General features: G+C 33.5%; 1 protein-coding gene across 2 annotated transcripts; it reads right to left on the reverse strand.

Annotated features, from left to right (window-relative positions):
- Positions 1-20: 20 nt before the first annotated feature.
- On the reverse strand, positions 21-22,820 carry LOC148282405 (mediator of RNA polymerase II transcription subunit 15-like). Of its 2 annotated transcripts, none has more exons than XM_088225138.1 (11): positions 22,522-22,820; positions 22,284-22,423; positions 18,394-18,617; positions 16,765-17,371; positions 14,996-15,325; positions 13,199-13,355; positions 11,319-11,491; positions 8,340-8,521; positions 5,919-6,043; positions 5,727-5,829; positions 21-4,290 (listed from the first exon to the last, which is right to left on the reverse strand). In XM_088225138.1, exons 1-11 carry the CDS (start codon positions 22,605-22,607, stop codon positions 3,949-3,951), a joined length of 2,469 nt encoding a protein of 822 aa, XP_088081264.1. In that variant the 5' UTR covers positions 22,608-22,820; the 3' UTR covers positions 21-3,948. The 2 variants fall into 2 exon arrangements, with proteins under 2 accessions (XP_088081264.1, XP_088081263.1); XM_088225137.1 differs by having other exon boundaries at positions 11,319-11,512.
- Between the last annotated feature and the right edge of the window lie 1,127 nt (positions 22,821-23,947).

The following is a 23,947-nucleotide window of genomic DNA, read 5'->3' on the forward strand; positions in this document are numbered from 1 at the left end:
GGTAGCAAATTAATTTGGTAAACAAATTACAAGATCGATAATACATTGTTGTATCGCCTCCTTAATTTATTGATCAAATACACACATAATGATAAAATAAAATTACGACCATTTAATACTACATTATAGAATACCATCACATTGTCAAAGGATTCAATTTCAGGAACTAAGAATCTCATATACATATATACGAATATCCAAAGTTAAATTGCAGACTGATGTTATTGCAAAATCTCATTATTATGAGGAAGAAAGAATCATTTTTAAAAGCTACAATTCACTAAAAGTAATGGACTAAACAGTCTTATTTCACAGTTTTCCGTAATTACGTATTATTATTTTGGACATTTATATAATATAATATTGATTCATTAAGGAATACATATACATAGTCTTCATAAAATTATTCACAGTAAAATGTTATTCAAAAACAGCACATTTTCTACAAATTATGAATTAACACAAACAATAAAGATTCTTGTAACAAAAAATATAAATTTGTACATACCTATCTGCATTGTATGTAACATTTGCATATTCATTTCAATTTTCAGGGGGCAATAATTAATAATTTTAATAATTATAATAACAGTAATAATTTTGTTTAAAATATTGATAAAACTCTTGTGTGGTAATAATTATTATTGATTGCTTGTATTCAGAAAATATGTATGTAATAGTATTATTCAACTGAAATAAGATGGTTCGTCAGCGAGATTACAATCTGAGATCTCCTTTTATTATATCCTTCAATTATTCAAATTAAAAGTTTTATGTTAGTGTGGATTGAGCACAAAAATGTATTAATTACACATTTAAAAAAAAAATGGAATTCATAAAAGTATTATTCTAATTTTGTAAAACAGAAAAATTCCAGTCTGCGGCATTTTTCATACATCTTCCTATGTGTTTTCGTGATTTCTTAAAGGACTTTTGACACTTGCAGACATTTCAATATAGATATGTTACTTTATTCAATTAATTGTTTACTATAAATATTAAACCCTTCAGTAACGCATCATACTTTTAGGCGTGTGAATTATTTCATCGAGCTCAAAATTGAAAAATTCCAAATAGATATGTGAATATACTACATATTCATTTCCTTCTTATATCTTTTCGAAGTTTTCTAATCTCAGGTACAATGGTAACTCTTATAATTTCCTTTGTAATAACGCTAGCGGAAAATCATCTTTTAAAGCTAACTCTCCTATTGATTGACAAAAAAAAACCCAATGCCAATAACCAACCTTGTGGTCATATTAAGCTCCATACTTGTTAAAGAACATTAATTTTTCAGGTGAAAGAGAAATATTACAAATTAAGATGCGTGAAATATTAAAAGCTGATAACGCAATTATGTTTTAGAAAAGCATTATGTACTTACATGGTACTATAGTGAAAACCACAAGTGTACGCCTATAAATTAAAAATATATAGTTACAAATATTGTCAAAAATATTATGTCTCTTACATACAGCGCTTTATTGTTGAAAGCGAGATGATCACTCTCACGTTTAAATTATAATCCAGGTAAACTATGGAATATTGATCCTAGAATAACCTGTGAAAATAAATACAATTTCATGTCAACAGTGTCAGGAATCCGGGAACACGAGACGGAGAGCAAATATTTATGGTCGCCGAAGACGTTCGAGGCATGTGACCTGCGTGGACCAGATTTCCTTTTCCTTCAATCCATCTCATCGTTATTCCATCCAATAAATTGTAACGAATCTACACATGTGACTTTAAATATATTTACGAACATAGTTTGTAATTTGCACGCATTATGTGAGCCACTTAAAATTTTACTTACATTTTCTAGAATAAATCTAATATAATAAATATGTTTGGTCAATGATTTCATTACTCAAAATTAAACACCATTCAATGTATCATAATTATTGTACATACATACTTACATAACTAAATCTAAGAAACGTGTTTTTATATTCTAATTCAGTGATGTCAATTGAAGTCATTGTGTGAACTATGGTAATATTGGCACATCTCCATTGAAATATATACCACTTGCTTCTGATAAGTTTATGAAATTGATTATTCTTCACTAAAGTTGTTTTGCTTACATTTTGTATCAGATTCCTTGCGGTCAATGCAAACTTGATTAATAGTAGAAAATAAATATGGGATGTACCATTCGTCACTGCCTTCAATTGATGAGGTCTTAGAAATGGTGATTGAATCTTTTTTGGTAGTTATGTGTAATCATATTGTATGGCCCTCGGTCATCAACTCTTCAATGCGATATTAATGTTCTCAATTTGTACACATCTTGCAGTTATTTTGTCAATAGCAATGTTTGATATTACGTTTTGCGATAAATAGTCGACTTCATTTCTGCCGCCCTAAGCTGAAAAAATCGCGTTTATTTATTTTTTTGTTTTTATGCTGTCTTGATCCAAACTTAATGAAATGTTTTAAATATTCTTATTTCGTACAGTATCTTTGGCTGTATTTTGCATAGATGTATTTTTAAAAAATATTAAGTAATATTTTAAATTTAAAAAAGCCAAAAAGTGATATTGATTAGTAAACAAGAAATTCATTTACATTAATTTACTAAGCATATCCAGCATATGCGCAGAAATTGCGTTGTTTATATCTAGGACTTGCACTTGCAACATTTATGTCTAGCAAATATAGAAGAATTTAAATTTAACTGTCCTACATATTACTGACACAATAGGGAAATATCACATCCTACAAATATCGATAAAAATATATGAAATGGATATAGAATAATTAATTGTATTTTGAAAATCAATATGGACATTGTGAAGAAATGTTTTCATTTATAACTTTAAAAAAGAAATTATAAAAATATATTATAAAAAAATAACTAGAAAAACGCGACATATTTGGCATTGATAATTTTGACATCAAGATTCGCGACGATGTTCTATGAAAATTTGAACGTTTTCAAACAAAGTTGAAAATCAACATGAATCGGGACGTATCAGGGACGTGGCCAATGCAATGACCGTTTTTGCGAGAGTTGAAAATTACAAATTAAAAAATATTTTTTATGCAACTATTTATAATTAAAAAAAACCCAACAATGTTTCATAGACCCTTAATACTGCGAAAATGTTAAAAAAGTGATCTTTCCCTATTGTAGCAAGTGTGGTCATAATCACTAGTACACACAGCATAACGATTCTTTCGTTTTACTAAATATAAATACCAAATGCCTTAGTTATTGAATATCGCAACGCACTTATTAAATATCGTGCTGTGTATTTATATAGCAACTTGCTGTTGCAGCTATTTAAATGAAAACATTTAGTAAGTAGACTAAAAATTGAACACTTATGCTGGTTATGCTAAATAAGGATATCTTCAGTGAAGTTCTAACAGTGCGTAAATCAAAAATGACTACTTTACAGGAGAGCAAAATAACTGCCTAAAATTAAAGTGACAAACAACATTAGCAGTATAAATTTTCAGAAGAAGTATTTCAAATCAGTTCATGGAAAGAATTAGGAAAGATTTTATGTAAAAATTCTTTTATACTAAGTATTTTCATGATTTCCACACTGTTGATAAAAAATAGCTCTGACTTGACTTACGCATTGTTAAAACTTCACTGACGATATGTTAAATAATATAAACATAAAAATATGGGCAACTGATTCTTATAGATCTCGTTGTGCTAATTCTGAATATCCTAGAACTAATTTTTCACAAAAATGACAATTGCGATGGCTAAGCTTAGGGTGGCACATTTGAAAAGAATTATTTTTCGAGTAAGTAAGTTGATAATAGAAGACGTGTACGACTTCTGAGTGTGTTTAAATACTTGCGGTAATTCAGATCCATGGAAAGAGTTATAGGCTAGGGCAATATCCGAGTGTAGATAAATACTAGCAATTCAGAGATCCATGAACAAGAGTTATTGGCGTATGCGACATTCGAGTGGATAAATTAGAGTCCCATAAACAGAGTTATGGGCGTGTGCGACGTCTGGGTGTGGTTGGGATTGCAGGCCTGGCGAACGCTCATCTCCCACGTGTCGAGCAGCTGCGTGAGTGAGTGGCGGCGCGGCAGCGCGGCTAGGCGAGCCTGCAGGGCGGCCGCCACGCGGCGAAGGAAGGGCGTGGCCCGGTAGGCGTCGCAGGGCGCGAGGCAGGAAGGCGCGTCGCGCGGATAGGCGCGGGGCACGCACACGCACACGGGGGGAACGCACGGCAGCCGCGCGTCCTCCAGCTGCGCCACCAGCCGGATGCTACCGCCGCCCGTTCCCACCTGAAGCCCTTCCAGAGACACCTAGGACACACATTACGGAATAATTACCATGATTACATACACGAAATTTATTGTTTATAAAAATAATATGCAAAAGCATATATATGTCGACACTTACGTATAATATTGTAATGCACAAAACGAGACTTTACAGGAGGAGAATTTAAAGATATTTCTGTCCAGTATAAATCTAAATATTCACTGATTGAAAAAATAATGGAATGCATATTTATTTTTATATCTTTTTTTATACAAGCTTACAAAAAACTTAAAATGTCAAATCAGTTTTTGTAAAAATGCTACGATACTATACTTTGGAAAAGACGTGAAATGAAATACCGTATGAATGACATACGATATTATACTTCGTAAAAGACACAAAGTAAAATATTGTATGAATGACATACAACATTATATAACCGGATTATTTGAAAACAAAAAATTGTAGGTGTATATAACCGTAAGAAACATGAAAATAATATTGTTGTTAATTTGTATACTATAACAAATATTAGTATTAAAATCAAACGAATATTACTTAATTTAATGGTTTGTTTTATCAAGCATTTTGGTGTCATTCATACAAATATAGACTTTGGTTATTATACAATGAATCTGTTGTTTGAGTTTCAACTGTACGTAGTGACGATTAAGTTTCTAAGACATTTTTGTGCTCTAGTTAGCTTAATTATTTTATTTTTCACAACATATTAAACAAAATCCTATTTATAAAAAAAAATGCACACGGCAGTCATCTGTCTGGAGACCACAATTATAACTGATACTAACGTCGCTTTCGGTAATCTCTTCCGTCCTGTGAAAATTATCAGGGTTTATACTATAGTATTCTTCCTAAAAAATATGAAATACAAGTCTAAAAAAAACAACTAATTGCAAAATATTTTTTTTCCTTTGTCGGAACTAAAGATATAATAACATATAAACAAAATACATTAAAAACTGACAATTTGTGGTTTACGACATTATACGTAGGAGGGGTGTATGTAAATATCAATAATGTTTTGAGTATGTCCAAATGTTTGTAGACAGGCTGGATTACACTTCCTAGAGAGTTATTAAGATCTAAACTAATTGCAACAGAGAGGGAAAACATTTTTGAAAAGGAATATGGAAGCCTAGACATTTACAGGGCTTACAACCTGTCATTGACTTGTTTATGTGGCCACTTAATACGCTGTGCACCCTTCATCATTCTCCCCATTTTTAAACAACCGCATTTCCTCAACTCTTTCCTCGGTTGATTTTTATGAAATAAAAGAACTGAAACCTTTATTGATGTGGATGAGATTCATTATACATATTCCCTTTTCAACTTTTTTTCCTTTTCTGTTCCAATAAATTCAGAAAAAAAATTCCGACTTCATTTGGAAAAAAACTGAATTTCATAAAAGATTTCTTGAAATTCATACATACATATGTTCATCGCAAATAATTACCTTAAATCGACTATCGAGGCGAGCTATCTCCCCCTGCAGGACGTCCGGAATATCAGGAAGTGGTTCCTCCACTTTTTGCTTCTTCAGAGCAGGAGGCATATGCCTAGAAATTTAAAACACAATGAGATATCTAAACTGAAATATAAGTTTAAAAAAATATTAAATACATGCGCGTATTTCAATAACACCAACCTTATTTCCGGGCCACAAAGTGCTTCAACACATGGACCAAATGTTCTCTTTAGGGTGTGGTTAGCAACCGGAGATTGAAGGCTATTGCTGACCACTTCTAGAAGAGATTGGAATATTTGGTTTTCCTGTAAAAAGCATTTTTTTCTTAATAGGGAATATTACAGTTTAATCATAGCTGGCTGAATTGACAAACATAATATACATAGGATTCTATTTTAGATTTGATATAAATAAAACTGATTTTTTAATTTATAAATAGCGGATTCAACAGACGTTGCACAAACGTTGATTATTAAGAATTAGCCGGTCGTAAGTCGAATTTCAAGTGACGTTAAAAATACCAAAAAAATCCTATAGCCGAAGAAATGTCACAGTAACAAAAATTTACCATCCCCACTCGCGCACCTTTCACCATGCGCGCGCACGTTAGTTGAAACTTGGTCGGCTCGCGAAGTGCAAATCGTCATTGTTCTCAGCGCTCCGTGTAAACATTTAAACAAAGATACATTTATAATGTCCACCAAATTTTTTAAAATTATTGTAATGGATTCGAATACTTCAGGTAATAATCAATATTTTGATAACAATAATAATCAATATGTCTAGATACTTTTACATGATTTTAAACTTTATTTTATATTATTTGTAGAACTTCAAAAAAAGGTTGTTTTGGAATGATTTTTTTATTTTAATTTTCATGTTTATAAAACATTTTGTTATATTATCGCCTCTTATCGCGTAATTTTTGTTATTGTGCTGTATACCTTATATATTGGGCAAAATAATAACATAAAATTTGAGTGCAGATAGCTGCGGATGACCAGACCAAGTTATAGGTTTTTTTAAAGATGATATAAAAAAAAAACTTTAGTTTTAAATGTAATAAACTGCGATTTTATTTTATTTTAGGTACACCTGATACCTCGGGTACAAAAATAGTGAGCCGTAAATATCTTTTCGATGAAATGCAACAGCAATATTTGCCTTATTTGTATGAAAAAAGTAAATACATATATTATATGGAAAATCACCTTTTGTCAAGTAACAGTGATACATCAGATAATTTACGCACTTTAAAACAAAGATTTGCGTACTTTAAAACACCAATTAAAAAAAAGGTCTAAATCCTATAGAAAAGAAGCATTATTTCTCAAAACCAATGAAACTCGGTTAGAAGAAATAATTAAAAATGCCTTCTTACCCATAGGACAGTTGTCGGAAGAGGCAGAATAGAGGCCCGAAATTAGCACTTTCGGTTATACCGTGAAAACTACACAAGAAAGTTCTTGAGGGAGAAATGTAACCTTGATATATACAGTCGACTATTATTAAGTTCAGACTCATTATCATTAAGTAGCGTGAAACAAACAAAAAACAAATTAAACCAAGATCATTTTGCCTTGAAACAATCAATATGTTACTACCAGCTGACCCAAATATCGAATTTAATATTTCAGATATCAAGAATTATCTATAAATGAATAATTAAATCCAAAATATGTATATGCATTTTAAATGAGTCTGCCTAAAATATTTTTTTTTGTTCGTGAAATTTAACATTAAAAATAAATTTAGTGTTTTTAAAGTCCACGTTTTTTTATTTTTCACTTTTTGGCAGGGAAAAAATTCTAATTTTACAAAGGGCAAAATTTTATTTTTAAAGTCAAAATGCACTGTAAAATAATTTTGACCGCCTAAATCATTTAAATCAATGTATGTGCGTTGTCCTGCCCGAAAGTTGGCTTGCCTACTATTAGCTTGGAAAAAGAATTTTCATTGATAAGTAGATACCTAGGTACTTGTTTATGATTGAATTCAAAAACTAAAAATTATTAATATTAAAATGTTGAATTTAAGTAGGTACTTGTTTATAGTTGAATTCCAAAAAATAAAATAATTCATTTTCAAATATAGATTTTTTTTGCAAATGTCAAACTCGGCTCTTCTCACCAACAGGAGTGCACTTTATTCATGAATGTGATTTTCAAAAATGTATTGAACTTCAGTAATACAAAAAATCCAGTAAAAAGAAATAAATGGGAAGAAATAATTAGGAATGTAAGGAAATATTTTGATTGGGATCCATAAAAGGCGAATGTGGTTTGTAAATATTCAAAAATAAACTTTTTTTAAAGTAAAAAAAAACCACATCCTTCCATTTTTTTGGAAATGCATTCTCGTCGAATGCAACCCTGGTAGGTCGATGAAAAAAAGATTTATGCTCCAAACTTTTTTTAATAAGATTAGATTGAAAATTTTGATATCTACGAACACGCGCAGCGCAAAGATCTACATTTCGCTGAAAACAGCACGTAAATCGACTAAGCCGTTTAGGAGTTCAGTGACATCACACGTACAAAATAATTATATATATATATATATAAAGATGGAACAAATGCTGAGGATTGGCAGAAAATTTACCTTGGTTGGAACCTGAAGATGGATTGGGGCAGGCTGAGTATGGAGGAACATTCCTTCACTTCTCTTGAAGTCCAACTTTTCCAGAACAACTTCACACTTAAGAAGAGTCTCCAGTGGCATTCTTTTGGAAGGGTGAGATAAAATATCCAGGAAGTTTTTCATTTTTGTTAACTTTTCCACATCTGAAATTATTTACCCAATAATAATCATATTACAATAAAAAATTATTTCCTAAACTATTTCTCCATTTGTTTAACATATACAAAATTGAGCAGAAAAAATAAAAAACAGATTACACCAACTTTGTAACTGAACCTGTCTCAAAAAAAAACCAAGGCATACTGTATGTAACAATTGTATAAATAAGCAACTAGATGTTTAAAAAAAGTGCTAGAAAAATTATCGAAGTGGATAGGAATTAAATGGATCGTTCAGCCAAACCAAATTTGATTTCCATACTCCTGGAATATTATTACATATCGCACCTTTAGGACGAAAATGACTTAATTGAAAAAAAGTTTAAAATGAGTTCAGATCATAAAACGACTTCAATGAACATTATCCATCTTTCTTCATTTATAAAAAATGCAACATTTGGGTGGGAATAGGACAAAACCGTTACATCGGTCTCTTTATTACTCGGAGAATTTAGATTCCGTGTCAGTACGGAAGCGGCGCAATTATTGTTGTGTTCACATTGCTGTGTGAAGAACGCAACGCAGACAAACATGTAGTGACCGAAAGCCGGTTGAGTCGATTTTATTCCGGTACAAATGGCATGTTTACTTTATTTTTTAAATATTAAAACGACCAATTTAGCTTTGTTATTGTTTCGTTCCGACTTACCGATAATCTTAGTGACTTATTTAAGTTAATGTCATTTTATTATTTAAATTACCGATAATTTTAGTGACTTATTTACGTTTATGTCATTTCGTGAATAAATAAAAACATGTGTTTGGTGACCTGATCTGACCTAATAAACATTATGGCATTGTCTTATTTATCAAAGTGCTTTTGTTTGTTTTTTTTTTCAATCTAAAAATGACTCATTAAATAAATGTCTTGTTTAAACTTATAATAATTTTAACATTAGGCAACGCCTGAAAATCTTATTTTTTCAATTTCTATACTTCTTCATGGACCAGGTGGATTTATCAACAATATTTTGAGTTTGTCCAAATTTTTGAAGACAAGGACTGGGACGTTAGACGTTGCCCAAAGTTAAAGTTAATATTAACAGCTCCCCAGGGAGTTGAATCCAGTCCTTGTCTTAATATTAATACACATAGACGTACTCGGAACCCTCTAAAATTATGACACTTAACTCATGCCGAAACCCTTAGTCCTGCCCTATTTAGTCGTTCTTTAACCGGCAGCCGAGTTTTAACGTGAGCTTGGCATTTAATTCGACACCAAAATTCTTAGCTGTGTAGTGAAAGTGTGTAAAAAAAGATAAACTTAAGAAAGATGGTGTAACTTTTCATTGGTAAGTACTTAGGTACTTGTTTATGGTTGAATTCAAAAATTTTAATTAACTAATTTTTAAATAAATAATTATTTTTGCAAATGTCAAACTCTGCTCTTATCATCAACTGGGGCTAATTTGTAAATCTATGTAACCTGTTTTTGGCCAATGTTATCTTTTTTTGCTAGAAGGCTCTTATAAATGAAAAAAAAGGGGTGCATTTAATTTAGGAAAGTGATTTTCAAAAATGTACTGAATTTCAGTTAATATTATTTTAGTATTACCAAAAATCCAGTCAAAAGAAATATAGGGGTAAAAATTATAAGGAATTTAAGGAAATAATCTGATTGGGATCCATAAAAAACTAATGCAGCCCCGGTGAACGATGAAAAATTCATTTACGCTCCTTACTTTTTTTCGACTTATTACATTGAAGATTTTAAGAGCTATAAATATGCTCATGGCAAAGATCTACATTTTGCTAAAAACCTCTTTGTCGATTGTTTCGTATTTTTCGAAGTAAGCACTAAATTTTGAGAACTAGATTGGGATCCATAAAATATATATACCTGCTGTCTTCGGGCGCACGGGATACAAATACAACAATTTTGTAAACGCAAAATGTATCTATACAGAAAATTTTATTTTGATACTCTGTCTAAAAAAATAAAAAAATCGGTTCAGTTTTGAGGTGTGGAAAATCGGGACAGTGAAACGTCGATTTTGTCTATTCTAACAAAAGGTCTGACATGCAGTTGTATTTTCCGCACAGTATCGGGGAGGCATCTGCAAGACAGTGACAGGAAAACAATGTTCAAATACCTATTTATAATATTCTGTCCTCACAATTTATGTAAACCGAAACACAAAAATAATAATGTATATGTACATGTCTAATTTGGACTAAATACAATAATTGATATCAAACTTTTGTTCATTTTAAGTATATACGAGTAAGTACTCAAATCTAGCAATAGCAAAGAATTGCCGGTTTTAGCTTGTACCTTATAAAAACAAAATATTTTAAAGTGTGCCTTCATTCCAGAGAGGTGACATTCATAACTTATCAAAATAACATTTAAAAAACCTTAAATGTCATACACATTCTATTTTTTTTTAATTGACAAACAGTCATCATGTCATATAATGCGAATATCATATTAAATCTTTTGAATTAAATTAATGCAATATTTTGTTTAGTGTCAATTTCTTGTATTAACGGCTAGTTGCACCAAAAAAAGTTAAACTGAACAAAATTTAAAGGTGAATAATACATTGTTGAGGTTTTGTAAAAATTTACATAATTTTTTGCTTAAAAACATAAGATAAGACAAACTGTTTTGCCCGTATTCATGAAAATGACCAATTTTTTAAACTTTACTTTTTGTGGTACAGTTGGCCAGTTGCCCACTCATACAAATTGATTTTATTTTTAAGTGTCATAATTATATACAATACAATATTGAAAGTCACAAAGTTAGAACTTCAAATATGAATAGAATATTACTCACTTTCCCCATCATTTATCATCCTAGAGATCATCCTTCTGAGCGGCTCGATGTACTTGGAGAGCTGGCGCACCTTCTCCCGGTAGGCGTGCTCCTCCCCCGGGTTCCCTGGCGAGGGCACAGCACCCAGCCCCCCGACTCCTGCTCCCAGGGGCGTATTCAGCGACGACGAAGGACTAGGGGCCATACCAAGAGACCTACATTACATTACGGATTAATCGCCAGTTGAAATGCCATACTTTTATGCTTTCTCCGCATAATATGGCATTTAAACAAGGCTGATGCGCTGGAAGCATTTAGAGATTCCGTTGAAATTTCTCACAAATTTCGGTAGCTACTGCAGAATAATTTTTTGTTATTTAGTTGCAGAGAATAGCGACACTTGCAACAATATCCATTATTCAGACGCAATTAATGTGTTAATGACATTAATGGTGGGGTCCGTCTACTCCCAACTGAAGGAATGTCTCAATCGAATGTTAACTAAATGTTAAATAAAAAAAATGCTCTTCTTGATGCTCAGCAATCGCGATGGTAACCTTTCTTTTTTCCTTCAATCTGTCAGCGCTTAAAATCTTCTTGGGTTATCCCCGATCACTGGACTACGCAGTTTTTATCGGGTCATGGTAAATTTAATAAAAAAATATTTGTTTTCAATATTGTTCATTCCCCTTTGTGCTGCTGCGGATATCCTAATCAGTCTTCTTAACACATCCTGTGGTCTTGTCCGTTTCCCTCTCTCTATGATAACCGAATGGAGCTTCTCACTACAATCCATGGCCCTGCTATAGGTCCTGTCTGATATATAGATCTGGTGGCTTCCAAAAATAATTTTAAGGCTTTTAAAAAGTTTTGTAATCATTTTGGCGAATTGATCATGTCCAATCAATTTAACACCAGTCAGTGAAGAATTCACTTCCCTCTTTTCTCAATCCAATGAAGTGCATATTATGTGCTTCTGGAGTACTTTCTTTCAGCACAAAGACGCTAAGGCTACCAGGTTACAGAGAACTCCTTCGGGCAGCTTTTCTCGTTTGGCATCGAGCAAATTTTTAGTGTATGTGGGCACCGCCTAGGAGACTTATGTCCTCGGATGCGGTGGGCAAGCTGTTAATGACCTTAAACATTAGTATAAGTGATAAATAGAAGTATCGAATAATTATTCGCTTATGACCAGACATAAATTGTAAACTGTTAATAATGAATAATGCGCAAATTAAAGTATTACGAATTATCAGTTAGGTTAGGTGGTTTTTTAATAATGTCAAAGCGTAACTAATTCTTATGTCCTTTTTCCTTGCACTTCGCAAACTCTGATCCTTTTTCTCCTTACAGCTATTTTTAAAGGATGCCGTAAAGCAAATTAATATTGGTGATTTGTGGAAACACTTTGAATCCAATCGATACACATGCATAATTGCTGCTAATCGATTTGCATAAAACACATCGCAAATATATATATTTTTTTAAATACATCTCTTCCGCATATATATACCGTATTAGTTCGGATGTAAGCTCGAAATATTTTTATTAAAAAAAACATTTTGCGTTATAATCGGAGTTTAGGCCGTGTCCAGATGTACCAACGTTCAAACTACCCACGCACACAGCCAAGACAACAGCTATCGACTCTTAGGACTGACCTTACAAGGAAAAGAAGAACAAACCTTTAATTCCAGTCTTAGGGGAATGGATTTATGACCGCCTGGCAGAAGACTAGTGACTATTTCGGCATCTCTATGTTGGAATTCCCTGAGAGCAGAGTTTTAATTCTGCACTAAGTGAATGCTACCATTTTAATGTTTTTTCTTGAATGTAATAATATTATTTTTATGTAGTTTGAAATTTATAACCTAAATGAGAACATTCAAAATGAAGTTTACCTTTGGTGCTGCTGCATGTGTTGCTGGGAGTGTTGAGAAGGGTAGTGGGGTGACGGGGAGGGGGCGAGGGCGGGGCTGGCCACACCTCCTGTGCCTCCCACCCCCATACCCCCACTGCCCACTGACATGGGAGACGCCATCGGTCCGCCCATTACACCTGAGGAAAACATTTACATAATTACTATGGATAGTGCTTTGTTGGAAGCATGTTTTCGAAAGACGGAAGAGTAGAAAAAGATGTAGAAAAGAGAGTGAATGCGGGCAACAAAATGAACAGCACACTAAGAACAGTAATTTCTAATAAAAATTTGTCAATCAAAGCTAAACTGGCAGTGCACAACGGAGTTTTAGTCCCAACACTTATGCATGGAAGTGAAACATGGAACTGGCAGAGGAAGGATGAAAGCCGACTGAATGCGGTTGAAATTTATTTATTTATTTATGTATTAACGGACATTGTCCATGTATACAATTTAAAGGGTTTAAATATTACAATAAAAGAATAGTTTAAAACATAAAAAAAAAAAAAGAAGCATTGACAAATATAAAGGACATCAAGACAAGATCTGGACTATTTATTTAGTGCTCGTTTAAATCGTTGTAAACTTAAACCAAAAAAGTTCAGATCTTGTCTTGAGTTAACAATACGACAAAGACGGGTCATTGGAGAATTAAGGTCATAGTTTGTTCTATGCTGATCGATGAACAGTAAATGCGATCTCTTCGACGAATGCGTGAGAAATAAATGTATGATAGGGTTACGAATGATGAAATCAGGCAAGAGTGTAAATCTGAGTCGAGTATAATTGATAAGATTAAGAAAGGGTCTGTGAGATAGTTTGGTCAAGTAGAACGAATGGACGACGAAAGAATGGTAAAACAAGTATACATGGCAAAAATGAACGGTAAAGCTAGGGTTTCCTAGGACAGCGGTGCCCGTATTTTAACGGCCGTAGTGAACGGTGATGCAGTGGACAGCCGTCGTAAAGGTGATTAGAGAGTGGTTTCCTAGGAAAACGGTGTTAAATGGTGTTGATAACACCGTTTTACTAGAAAACCACACTCTAGTCACCTTTACGACGGCTGTCCACTGCATCACCGTTCACTACGGCCGTTAAAATACGGGCACCGCTGTCCTAGGAAACCCTAGCTTAACCTGATACGGGGGCGACCAAGGAAGACGTGGCATGATCAAATCTTTCACAACTCTCTTATCATAGGTTGATTCACATGAACTAGTGACATTGATCAAAGCAGTTCATTTATTTATTAAAATATTTTTAAATTATTTTCTTCATACATTTTCAAGAAACTTTGCAGTACAATCAAATGCTCTAATTTTTACCCCTTGTAAGATTTTTTTTTATAAAATTTTCCATAAGGCTGAATTTCCTCATTATTAAATGTATTATTATATGTAAAAAGAAACCAGATTTAAAAAAATTGCATTCCACTGAAAAATGTCTAGACTTGGCGGGTAACTAAAATTTGAACATGTAACTTTAATTATAAAAATGAAAATAATAAAAAAAATAAAAATTATAAGAATGTAATAATAATAAAAATTTAAAAGGTGCTACACAAAAATGTTCACAAACATAATGAATCAAATTAATTTCTTCTAAATAAATGTGATAATTTGTTCTATATACATATACACAAAAACGTCTGGGGACCGTTCTTGTGGTGTGCTGTAGTAAATTTATTTAGCTACATAATTACAATAAAAAAATAAGCTTCATTTTAGATTAGCAATTCAAAAGATCTGAGATATTCTAAAAAACAAATAAATCTTACCCATAGATGCTGGGCTGGGTCCTCCCATCGGAGCGGGGCTCGGCTGGGCCGACGGAGATGGAGACTGCCTCAAGAAGTGCGACGGAGCCCCCGCTCTAGGACCTTGCCCCATCCCCGGGCCACCTTGTCCCATGCCTGGACCACCTTGCCCCATCCCGGGGCCCCCCTGGCCCATTCCTGGCCCGCCCTGCCCCATCCCCGGGCCGCCTTGCCCCATCCCGACTTGTCCCATCCCGGGCCCGCCGGACCCTAGCATGCCGCCGAGACCATCTTTCCTCTGCTGCTGCATGTGTTGTTGCATCATACCCATTTGATTACTAGTCATGGCACCTAAAAACAAAAAAGCTTTATATATCTATGGCATAATAATAAATGTAAAACCTTAAGATGACAGCCTGTGGCGTAATATGTTTAAATTTATGTATATTATCATTATAATAAATTGTTATTTTTTATTTAATAAAATGGATTTTAGGGCGTATTTCTATCTAGCGTTTATTTCCCATACTAATTAAAAAACACCACTTGAAACCTGACACATATGTTCAAAATATACAAAGCAACAACTTCTAAACTAGAAGGCAAAAAATAAGGAACAAAATTTAATGATTATCTCAAAATAAAATATTTTTACAGCAGATTTAATTCAGATTTCAGAGTTTTTTTTTTCAATTGCAGTGTTGACGACACGATTTATAAAAGATCCTTCCGAAGTTTCAGAAACCAACTTATATTTCAAAAGGAACATGGTCATCATAATTCATGAAAGCAAAAAAAGAAAAAGAAAAATAAAACTACAGTGCGATGAAATTATAAATCGAACAGGTTTGTTTTTCTTCAGTTTGTTCAGATAAAAAATATAAGTACCTTTTTAATATTACAAGAGAAATATCAATTCTTGTGCACATAATGGGGAGTGAAGTCTTACAATAATTAGTTTATTTTCAAATAAAATATTTAAGTGTGCCTTGTATATTAAGAGGTCTCGGGTTCGATTCCCGACATGTTTGATGTGAAATGTTTATTTAAAAGGGTGTTTTCAGACTAGAATATTTTCTAGTCCCTGGATTGGTACCTGAAGTGTAAGACTGATCATGCATGATACACTGCGATTGGTGTACCAATGCAGAGCCCTATGCACCATTAGGTACGGAAAGGGAATGATGATGATGATGAGTGTGCTTACTTACACAAACGAAATTTGTATATTTACTTGGTTCACCGACAGACAATATCACATTAACATAGGCTTATTAAATATTCTAACGCACTGTACAGTAGTTAACGAGGAAGTTCAGTGCTATGGGATATTGTATATAAAAAACGATTTTTACAAGTGGTAAAAATTTCGCATTTAAGCATGCAGAAAAGTTTTTTTTAAATGTGTTACTAAATGTAAATGCAAGCTCCTTAGCAACGTCACAGGTTTGAGTGAACACATGCCATGTTGAGTGGCAACCGGCAACAGAATTCCTAAAACTTCCCAACAAAAACAACAAACCAGCCGTTTCCCCATAGGGGTAGGCAGAGGATAGAATGCCATATCACTTTGTCTTTAAATACAGACCTCGCTTCCTCTACATTCATACATCTTCATGCACGCACGCCGATAATTCCTACTCGTGCCATGTCCATCTTCAAGTATTTGATGGACTTGATCGTGCCATGTCGTTGTCATTCTCGGTCTTCCTCGTTTTCTTTCGCATCGTAGATCCTTTTAGCCGTTCTTTATCTCATGACACCTAATATAATACACCACAAGTACTTACCCATCTGGCCAACCATGTTGGGGTTCATTTGGTTTTGCAGTTGCGGATTCATCCCACCAGGACCCATCTGATTGGAGTTTTGCATACCTCCCATGGGGTTGTTCATCTGGCCCCCCATCTGTCCTCCCATCTGGCCCCCCATCTGACCCCCCATCTGGCCCCCCATTTGTCCGACCATCTGACCCCCCATTTGCCCCCCCATCTGTCCGCCCATCTGGCCACCCCCCATCCCCATCCCTGGACCCATTTTGTTCTGCAGCTGCTGCATATTTAGCTGCGGGCGCTGGTTCAGAGTCTGTAGCAGATTCGTTGCCGTAATGGGAGAGTTTTGCTGCGGGCCCTGCTGACCCATAGGCCCTTGTTGACCCATCGGGCCTTGTTGACCCATAGTCACTTGTTGACCCATAGGGCCTTGCTGGACCATCGGGCCCTGTTGACCCATTTGACCTTGCTGACCCATCGGGCCTTGTTGACCCATTTGACCTTGCTGACCCATTGGACCTTGTCCCATGGGCCCTTGCTGACCCATTTGGCCTTGCTGACCCATCGGACCTTGTTGTCCCATTTGATTTTGCATTCCCCCCATTTGGTTTCCGGGTGGGTTGCCCTAAAAAATAAAAATAATTTATAAATAAGAACAGTCATGCTTTGCGAGAGAGACTTCTAGGAATTCTACAGAGTTGGTTACATTGGTAGAACAAAATGTTTGTTATCTTGTTATTCCTCCAAAATCCGAACAATACCTCAACAACTGTTGGTAATGAATATTGTATTGCAGTAAAATATATAAGAATAACGAGGGGTATAACGCGATCGCTTTCCCAGGGCTACGGGTGAAGACCTCAACGAAAGTGATGGCGAATATGAAGTGCATCAGTACGGCAGAACAGGCGGAAGGGGCACAAATCTTCTCTCAAGCCACCCGGACATACTTCGGGCTATGGGCTGTTGGGAGACAGCTGCGTCGGGCAGGACGTCGTGTCGAGGAACAATAGTCAACGGTGGCATTCTAAGCCCCAGTCAGCAAGAGGGGTTACTGTCTCAGCGTCAGGTGGCAACCGCTCATGAAAAACCTATCCAAACAACAAATCTCCTAGTCCAACGTGTAGACTGAAGACTAGGAGGACTGACCCCGAGTTAATGGGACATACAGCCAAGGAGATTATAATATATGTGTGACAACAAATATTTTCAATAGAAACAGGATACTATGCTCAAACAAAACGAAAGTTGATGATGATTTCAAGAGCTGAAGAGTAAATTTTATAATTGGTCTGACTGAGAAAACTAAATAACAATAAACAATTAGTTTGAGGTAATGTAAAAAAAAAATGTTGGATTTAATCAAATACAATTTACATATCTGTACGCGAGAGGTAAACTACAATATCTCCAAAAACACAACTTTTCAGGAGAGACAAATTTATTAGTAATTTTTTCAATGAGAGGCTTTAAAATAAATTTGTTTTCCATTATATATTAATTGTTATGTGTTCTTAATGCAATAAAATTTTCTTTCTAGTTTTTAGACATTTTTAATGCTCAAAATGGAGATACATTTGCTAGCTGGAGATATATACAAAGTTCTAACTTTGCATAAAGAAATCTGGATACACCATTGATTCATACCTGCATTTGCCCCTGTGGAGCCATCATTTGACTATTTTTGCTGCCTTGGCTAGCAAGGTTCTGCAGGGCGTTGATGGGATCGGTGGCCATTCCCTGGCCGGGCGCCGCACCCCCCTGGGGGCCTCCCGCCGCCTGCCCTTGCCCCCCCGCCCCTGCTCCAGCCTGGTTACTCCCGGGAAGCCCTTGCCCCGTGCCTGGACCGCCTCCCATTCCCTTTTTAGTATCTAGAAGTGTGATAAAAATTAATCACCACACTTTATAACTGATGAATTACATAGGAGAGCTATTCAAAGATTTTGGCATTCTTAGAAAACCTGTTGTGAAAATACCATCGGACATAACCTCCTAGTCCTGATCTTAATCTTAATGTACAGAAAGGCATAAAATAAGGAAGTTGATGTCCAAAGATAGAGTGGTATGTTATTATTTCGTTCCTACCTACTGATGAGGAGCAAAGATGTAATGATTAGATAATTATTTATGATTGTTTTTTTTTATTTATATATTATTTTATATTGAAATTTTTTTTTCTCCTGATATGCATATTTTTCACCCACGAAAAAAAAACAAATTCCGATTTTTTAACAGTGATCAAAGCATTTTTATAACATACCTATATCGTCAATGATACTAAGGGACTAAGAGCTGTTAATTTTAAATTATTGCTATTTTTACACTAAATAATTATAGTTTTTCTGATACTCCAGCGGTATTTTTGGTTAATTAAAATCGTAAGTAATATATTAACAGAACACTTTTTAGGTTCCCCTGACAAAAATTTCAATTGATAGTTAAGCAGTATTGCAGTATCACTGACGAAATGTATTTTAGAAATCAAAAGTTCAGAAAAATATAACCATTAAAAATCTTCTTTGTCACCAACAAATATTAAACCAAAGAGAAAAGAATATATTAAAAAGACTTGAGATATATCCAATCATACCACTTTTTTCATCCATGATAAAAATATCCAGGAAACTAACTAATGAAGTTTGAAAAAACACTTAAATTCATTAAACTAAATCATTCCTAGCTAATAATAACACAGATGTAGGTATTTTGACAAATTGTTGCAAAAATTAACAATTTACTAACAGAATTAACACCTCGGATACTTCTTGCATACACGATTGCCAATCCACAAGTGATTTGAAAATGAAATACTAAAAATATTAATTACAAGCTGACATCTGTGCCCCAAATATAAACATAACTTAGTAAGAAGTGTGGACACCATAAACAATATTATAGTTACATCAATTTTATCAAATACATTTTCCACTTCGTGGTATGAAATATATCACTTATTTATTTATAAATTTAATGAACTAAAAACTATTAAATCTAAAATATCAATGAATAAATTCAAAGTAAATTTAAAGAAATTTTTTGAACCCGTGTAAAAACTGCATTCCATTTTAATTAGTATTAATTTATTATTATTTTCTGTTTTTATTTTTATATCCCATAAGTTTTTTTTTTTTGTTTCATGTACTTCGTATATTCAAAATGATATAAATTCTAATAAATAAATAACAGTGTAAGTCACTCTCCAAGCACAAGAGCTAGTCTCTTTTTTTGGAGAGTTACAGTTATAACATTTACTAGATGTATAAAAGTAGATTTGTATTAGAATTTAAAAAAACATTACCATTTATGAAAATATATTGATTAATAAATTATTTTTTTTAAATTAACCATTAGCTTTTGAATTATACGTCAACTGATTTCAAGGTAATTTCCTCGTCATCGGGACTTGAACTAAATTAGAATTACTCGCGTTGCTATTTACATTATTTTATGAACATAAACGGCAAATCAGCCTTTTACAAAAATTTATAATATTAACATATTTGGCATAATATTTTTTTTAAAAACATAAATTTCCGTCTACCCAAGATTTATAAAAAAAATTAAACCTAAAAATTATACAAGATAAAATATAAAATAAAAAAAATATATTTTAAGAAAGAAACAAGAATGAAAGAAGGGAAGAGAAAGGGAATAATATGAATCGGGGATATTTTTAAAAGAGGACTCAAAGTTAAATTTAATTGATTATTTATTTTATGGGGGTTTTTGATTAATGGCTTAACTTATTTTTAATCTTTCTCGATTGTCTAATTTTTATGAACACCCGTTTTTTTATTTCTATTACATGTTACATCATCATATTTCAATGCCACTAAATAAAAATATTATGTCGGCCTCGTGGTGTAATGGTCAGCGTGTTTGCCTACCATGCAAGAGGTCTCGGATTCGATACCTGACATGGTTGATATGAAATATTAATGAAAGGGTGTTTTTACACTAGAATATTTCATAGTCCCTGCATTGGTACCTGAAACGTAAGACTGATCACCTTCCCTTCATGTAACAACAATGATCAAGATACGCTGCGATTGGTGTACCAATGCAGTGCCCTATGCACCATTAGGTGCGGAAAGGGAATGACAATGAAAGATCTTAATCATTACATTCATTATAATTACTCGCATATTTTGAAATATTATCTATTTTTGAGTATGGCATGTGTGCTTATATATAATATTTCTTTACTGTTTTCCTCCTAAACCAATTTTACTTCACTCAGAACCACAAGTGAGATGTTTTATATTTTATTAATACCAGTTATTCAAATTATTTTAATGTCAATCCCAACTAGGAGAAAAGGCGATCTTATAACAGCAGAATCAATACACCATTTGATTTAAACATCGCCGGACTTCAAAAATATTAATACAATCAAAACTCTTTTTGCTCACTAGTTCGACCCCATCTAGAATACGCTTCTCCTATTTGGTCTCCATTCTACAGGACTCATATTGAGTCTGTCCAACACCGTTTTCTAAGAAAAGTGGCATGGTTGCTCGGATTACAAAGGGGTAATTATTCCTATTTTGAAATAGAGCAATCTCTTAATCTGTCTTCATTGGAGAGACATAGAACTGAGATGGACCTTATATGCATTTTCAAAATACTTAATGCTTTAAGTGATGTCCCATCTCTGTTGCAATCAATTTCTTTTCATGTTCCCAACCGAGTCACCAGAAGTCAAAATCTGCTATTTATAAAATCTTCTAAGAGCAACTTTGGTTTTTATGCCCCAATGTCCAGAATGTGTAGATTAGTCAATTCATCACACGACTTGGAATTCTTTGGTGGGATGAAGTTGGCATGGTTTAGCTCTTCTTTAAGTCTTAGGTCTTTCGTTTTTATGAATATATTGTATACAATTATTGTTTTGCCCTTGTTTGTCTTTGCTAAATAGTTGTATGTTCTTTTTGGTCAGTTTCTTGCATTTATGTTTCTTCGTGTAACTGTTGCAATTGGCTTAGGCCGTATATATGATGAATAAATAAATTAGATCGACCTTATTTGGTCAGGCTGACAATTGCCCTGATTAAATTATATTGAGGTCACAACAGAACACGATTCCAACAGTATTCGGCGCCGATGCAGGATTGATTTTGATGATATCTAGCGACCTGTTCTGGTGCAAAAACAAATGCATATTATTCCGAAATTAGACATTTTTACTCCAAAGGACTTGTTAATTTAATCCCACCATATTTTTTAGGTTCATTAACCGTCTCTACATTCAAATTTAATAACGAGTTTCAGGGGGTTTATGTTTATTATATTTATAAGAGTGTTGCACTAATGGAGCTAGTGTACTCGTCGATCACAGGCAACTGGCCAGCGAGCATGACTGTAAAGGTGATGTGCGTACATTTTGACCACCAAAAACTGAGCAGTCCAAAATTTAAATACCATTTATTATCAACATTAAGGCAAATCTCACTCCATCAACTACGTACATCAGTAAAAAAAAAGAATTCAAAAGATCTTTCAAAACATACTTTAGGAACATGTCAGTTGTAACTTACTTATGTCTCTGACATGTAGAATTAATCTGGCCACCATGCTCAAATATTCTTCCTTGGATTTGGCCTTTTGAAAAACATGATTTTCCATTTCCATGCTATTACGGGAAGTCGGCACACCAGAACGCAGTATAGATTCATCTCTGAAAAGCGGGAAAATATTAACCTCTTGAACATTAGCACCGTAAGTAGATACAAAAGTAAACAACAATGTTTACTTTTAAAAAATATACAAGCATACATTTTTGTTACCACATTCTGCCTGAATGCAGCTGAACGCCACGATCCGTCGTCCGCAGCGATGTTGAATTTCGCGAAATCGCCCATTTCTCGTGCCTATTTATACTTCGCAGATAACTTATATGCCCGTTTTAGGTCAAACGGACATTGAATGATAAGATTATAGAATAAAAATGACCGGTTATAAACCGTTCAAAATTCGGTAACAATCGACAGCTTTAAAACTTTCGTCTCGATAAGCAAGACGGAGAAAACCGCGAAACAAACAAGAAAACACGCACCAAGTATGTGCCGAGCGTTTTGCTTTGCGTTCTGTCAAATTGAAAATTGAAGATTCAAGGCATTATTTTTCTATGATTCATAAAATTCATAAACAATCAACATCCACCGACATTCATAAACAAACGTTATTCCTTTTTTTATTGAACTTTTACAAAAATATAATAATGTCGGCCGAAATACAAGTTTACAAATTAAAATATAAAATCATAATACACACATATTTAAAACAACAATACTTCAAAATAAAACAACAATAAAACATTCATACATGTATAACATAAAATATAATATCATAACCATAATTACAAAAATCCCCTTTACTACCACAACTTTTGTTTGCATTGCTTTTCTTTTATCTTTATTTTTTCAATAAATCAGGTTTAAAATAAAAATAAAGTAACTTATTTAAAATTTAATTTATAAAAAAAAAATACACCATTACAGGCCAGGAAGCTCAATTACAGTGGAGCTTGAGAAATATCACATTTAGTTTTTGTGTCCTCACTGGGAATTGAACCCGGAACGTTCCGCGTATGAGTCACGGGGGCCGCCAATTAATTTATTAAATGTCACAAAACAATTTGATACAAGCTATACATCCCTGTCTAAAACATTCATCCATTAAAACCCCTTTTCCCCGTAAAATAAGCAGGTATTTTCATTATTCACCATAAAATCAATCTTTTTTTGTATTAGGAATAAACGCAGCAATATTTTAAAATATTTCAACACGAATTTATATTTAACCTTCCAGTACATTCTTTTCTTTTCTAATCTAAGGTTTCTCAGTAATAATGCATTTTAATAATAATGATAACCTTTTAGTTCATGCTAGCCAATTTTGAAAAGAATCCCGTTTTAATCACCGCCTAACAATAAATCCATATTTACCTGAGTTGTTACTTAGTATTTACAAATATTCAGTCTTTTCTTTAAATCAATTAGGATCGATAAGTATGTTTTATTAAACATACTTTAATTCACAAATTTATCCCCTAAATTGAGAAAAAATAGTATCTGAAGTAAATATGATAAAAAGAAAGTTTTTAAACAACATAATACACGTGTCGGGAAAATAAATGCAAAAAATTAATGTAAATCGTGGGAAAATATTCGAAATAAATAACCTGTGAAAACTGTTGCAA

The sequence above is a fragment of the Micrasema longulum genome, unplaced genomic scaffold (genome assembly GCF_059751315.1).
Source record: "Micrasema longulum isolate JH-2025_06_02 unplaced genomic scaffold, ASM5975131v1 h1tg000333l, whole genome shotgun sequence".
In the NCBI taxonomy this organism is placed as follows: domain Eukaryota; kingdom Metazoa; phylum Arthropoda; class Insecta; order Trichoptera; family Brachycentridae; genus Micrasema; species Micrasema longulum.

Coding starts and splice junctions, on each gene's coding strand:
- LOC148282405 (XM_088225137.1), bottom strand. CDS start 22,607: ATGGGCGATTTCGCGAAATTCAACATCGCTGCGGACGACGGATCGTGG. Junction 11,513..13,198: donor CACATGCAGCAGCACCAAAG/GTAAACTTCATT, acceptor AATGTAATGTAG/GTCTCTTGGTATGGCCCCTA. Junction 6,044..8,339: donor ATCTTCAGGTTCCAACCAAG/GTAAATTTTCTG, acceptor TGCTTTTTACAG/GAAAACCAAATATTCCAATC.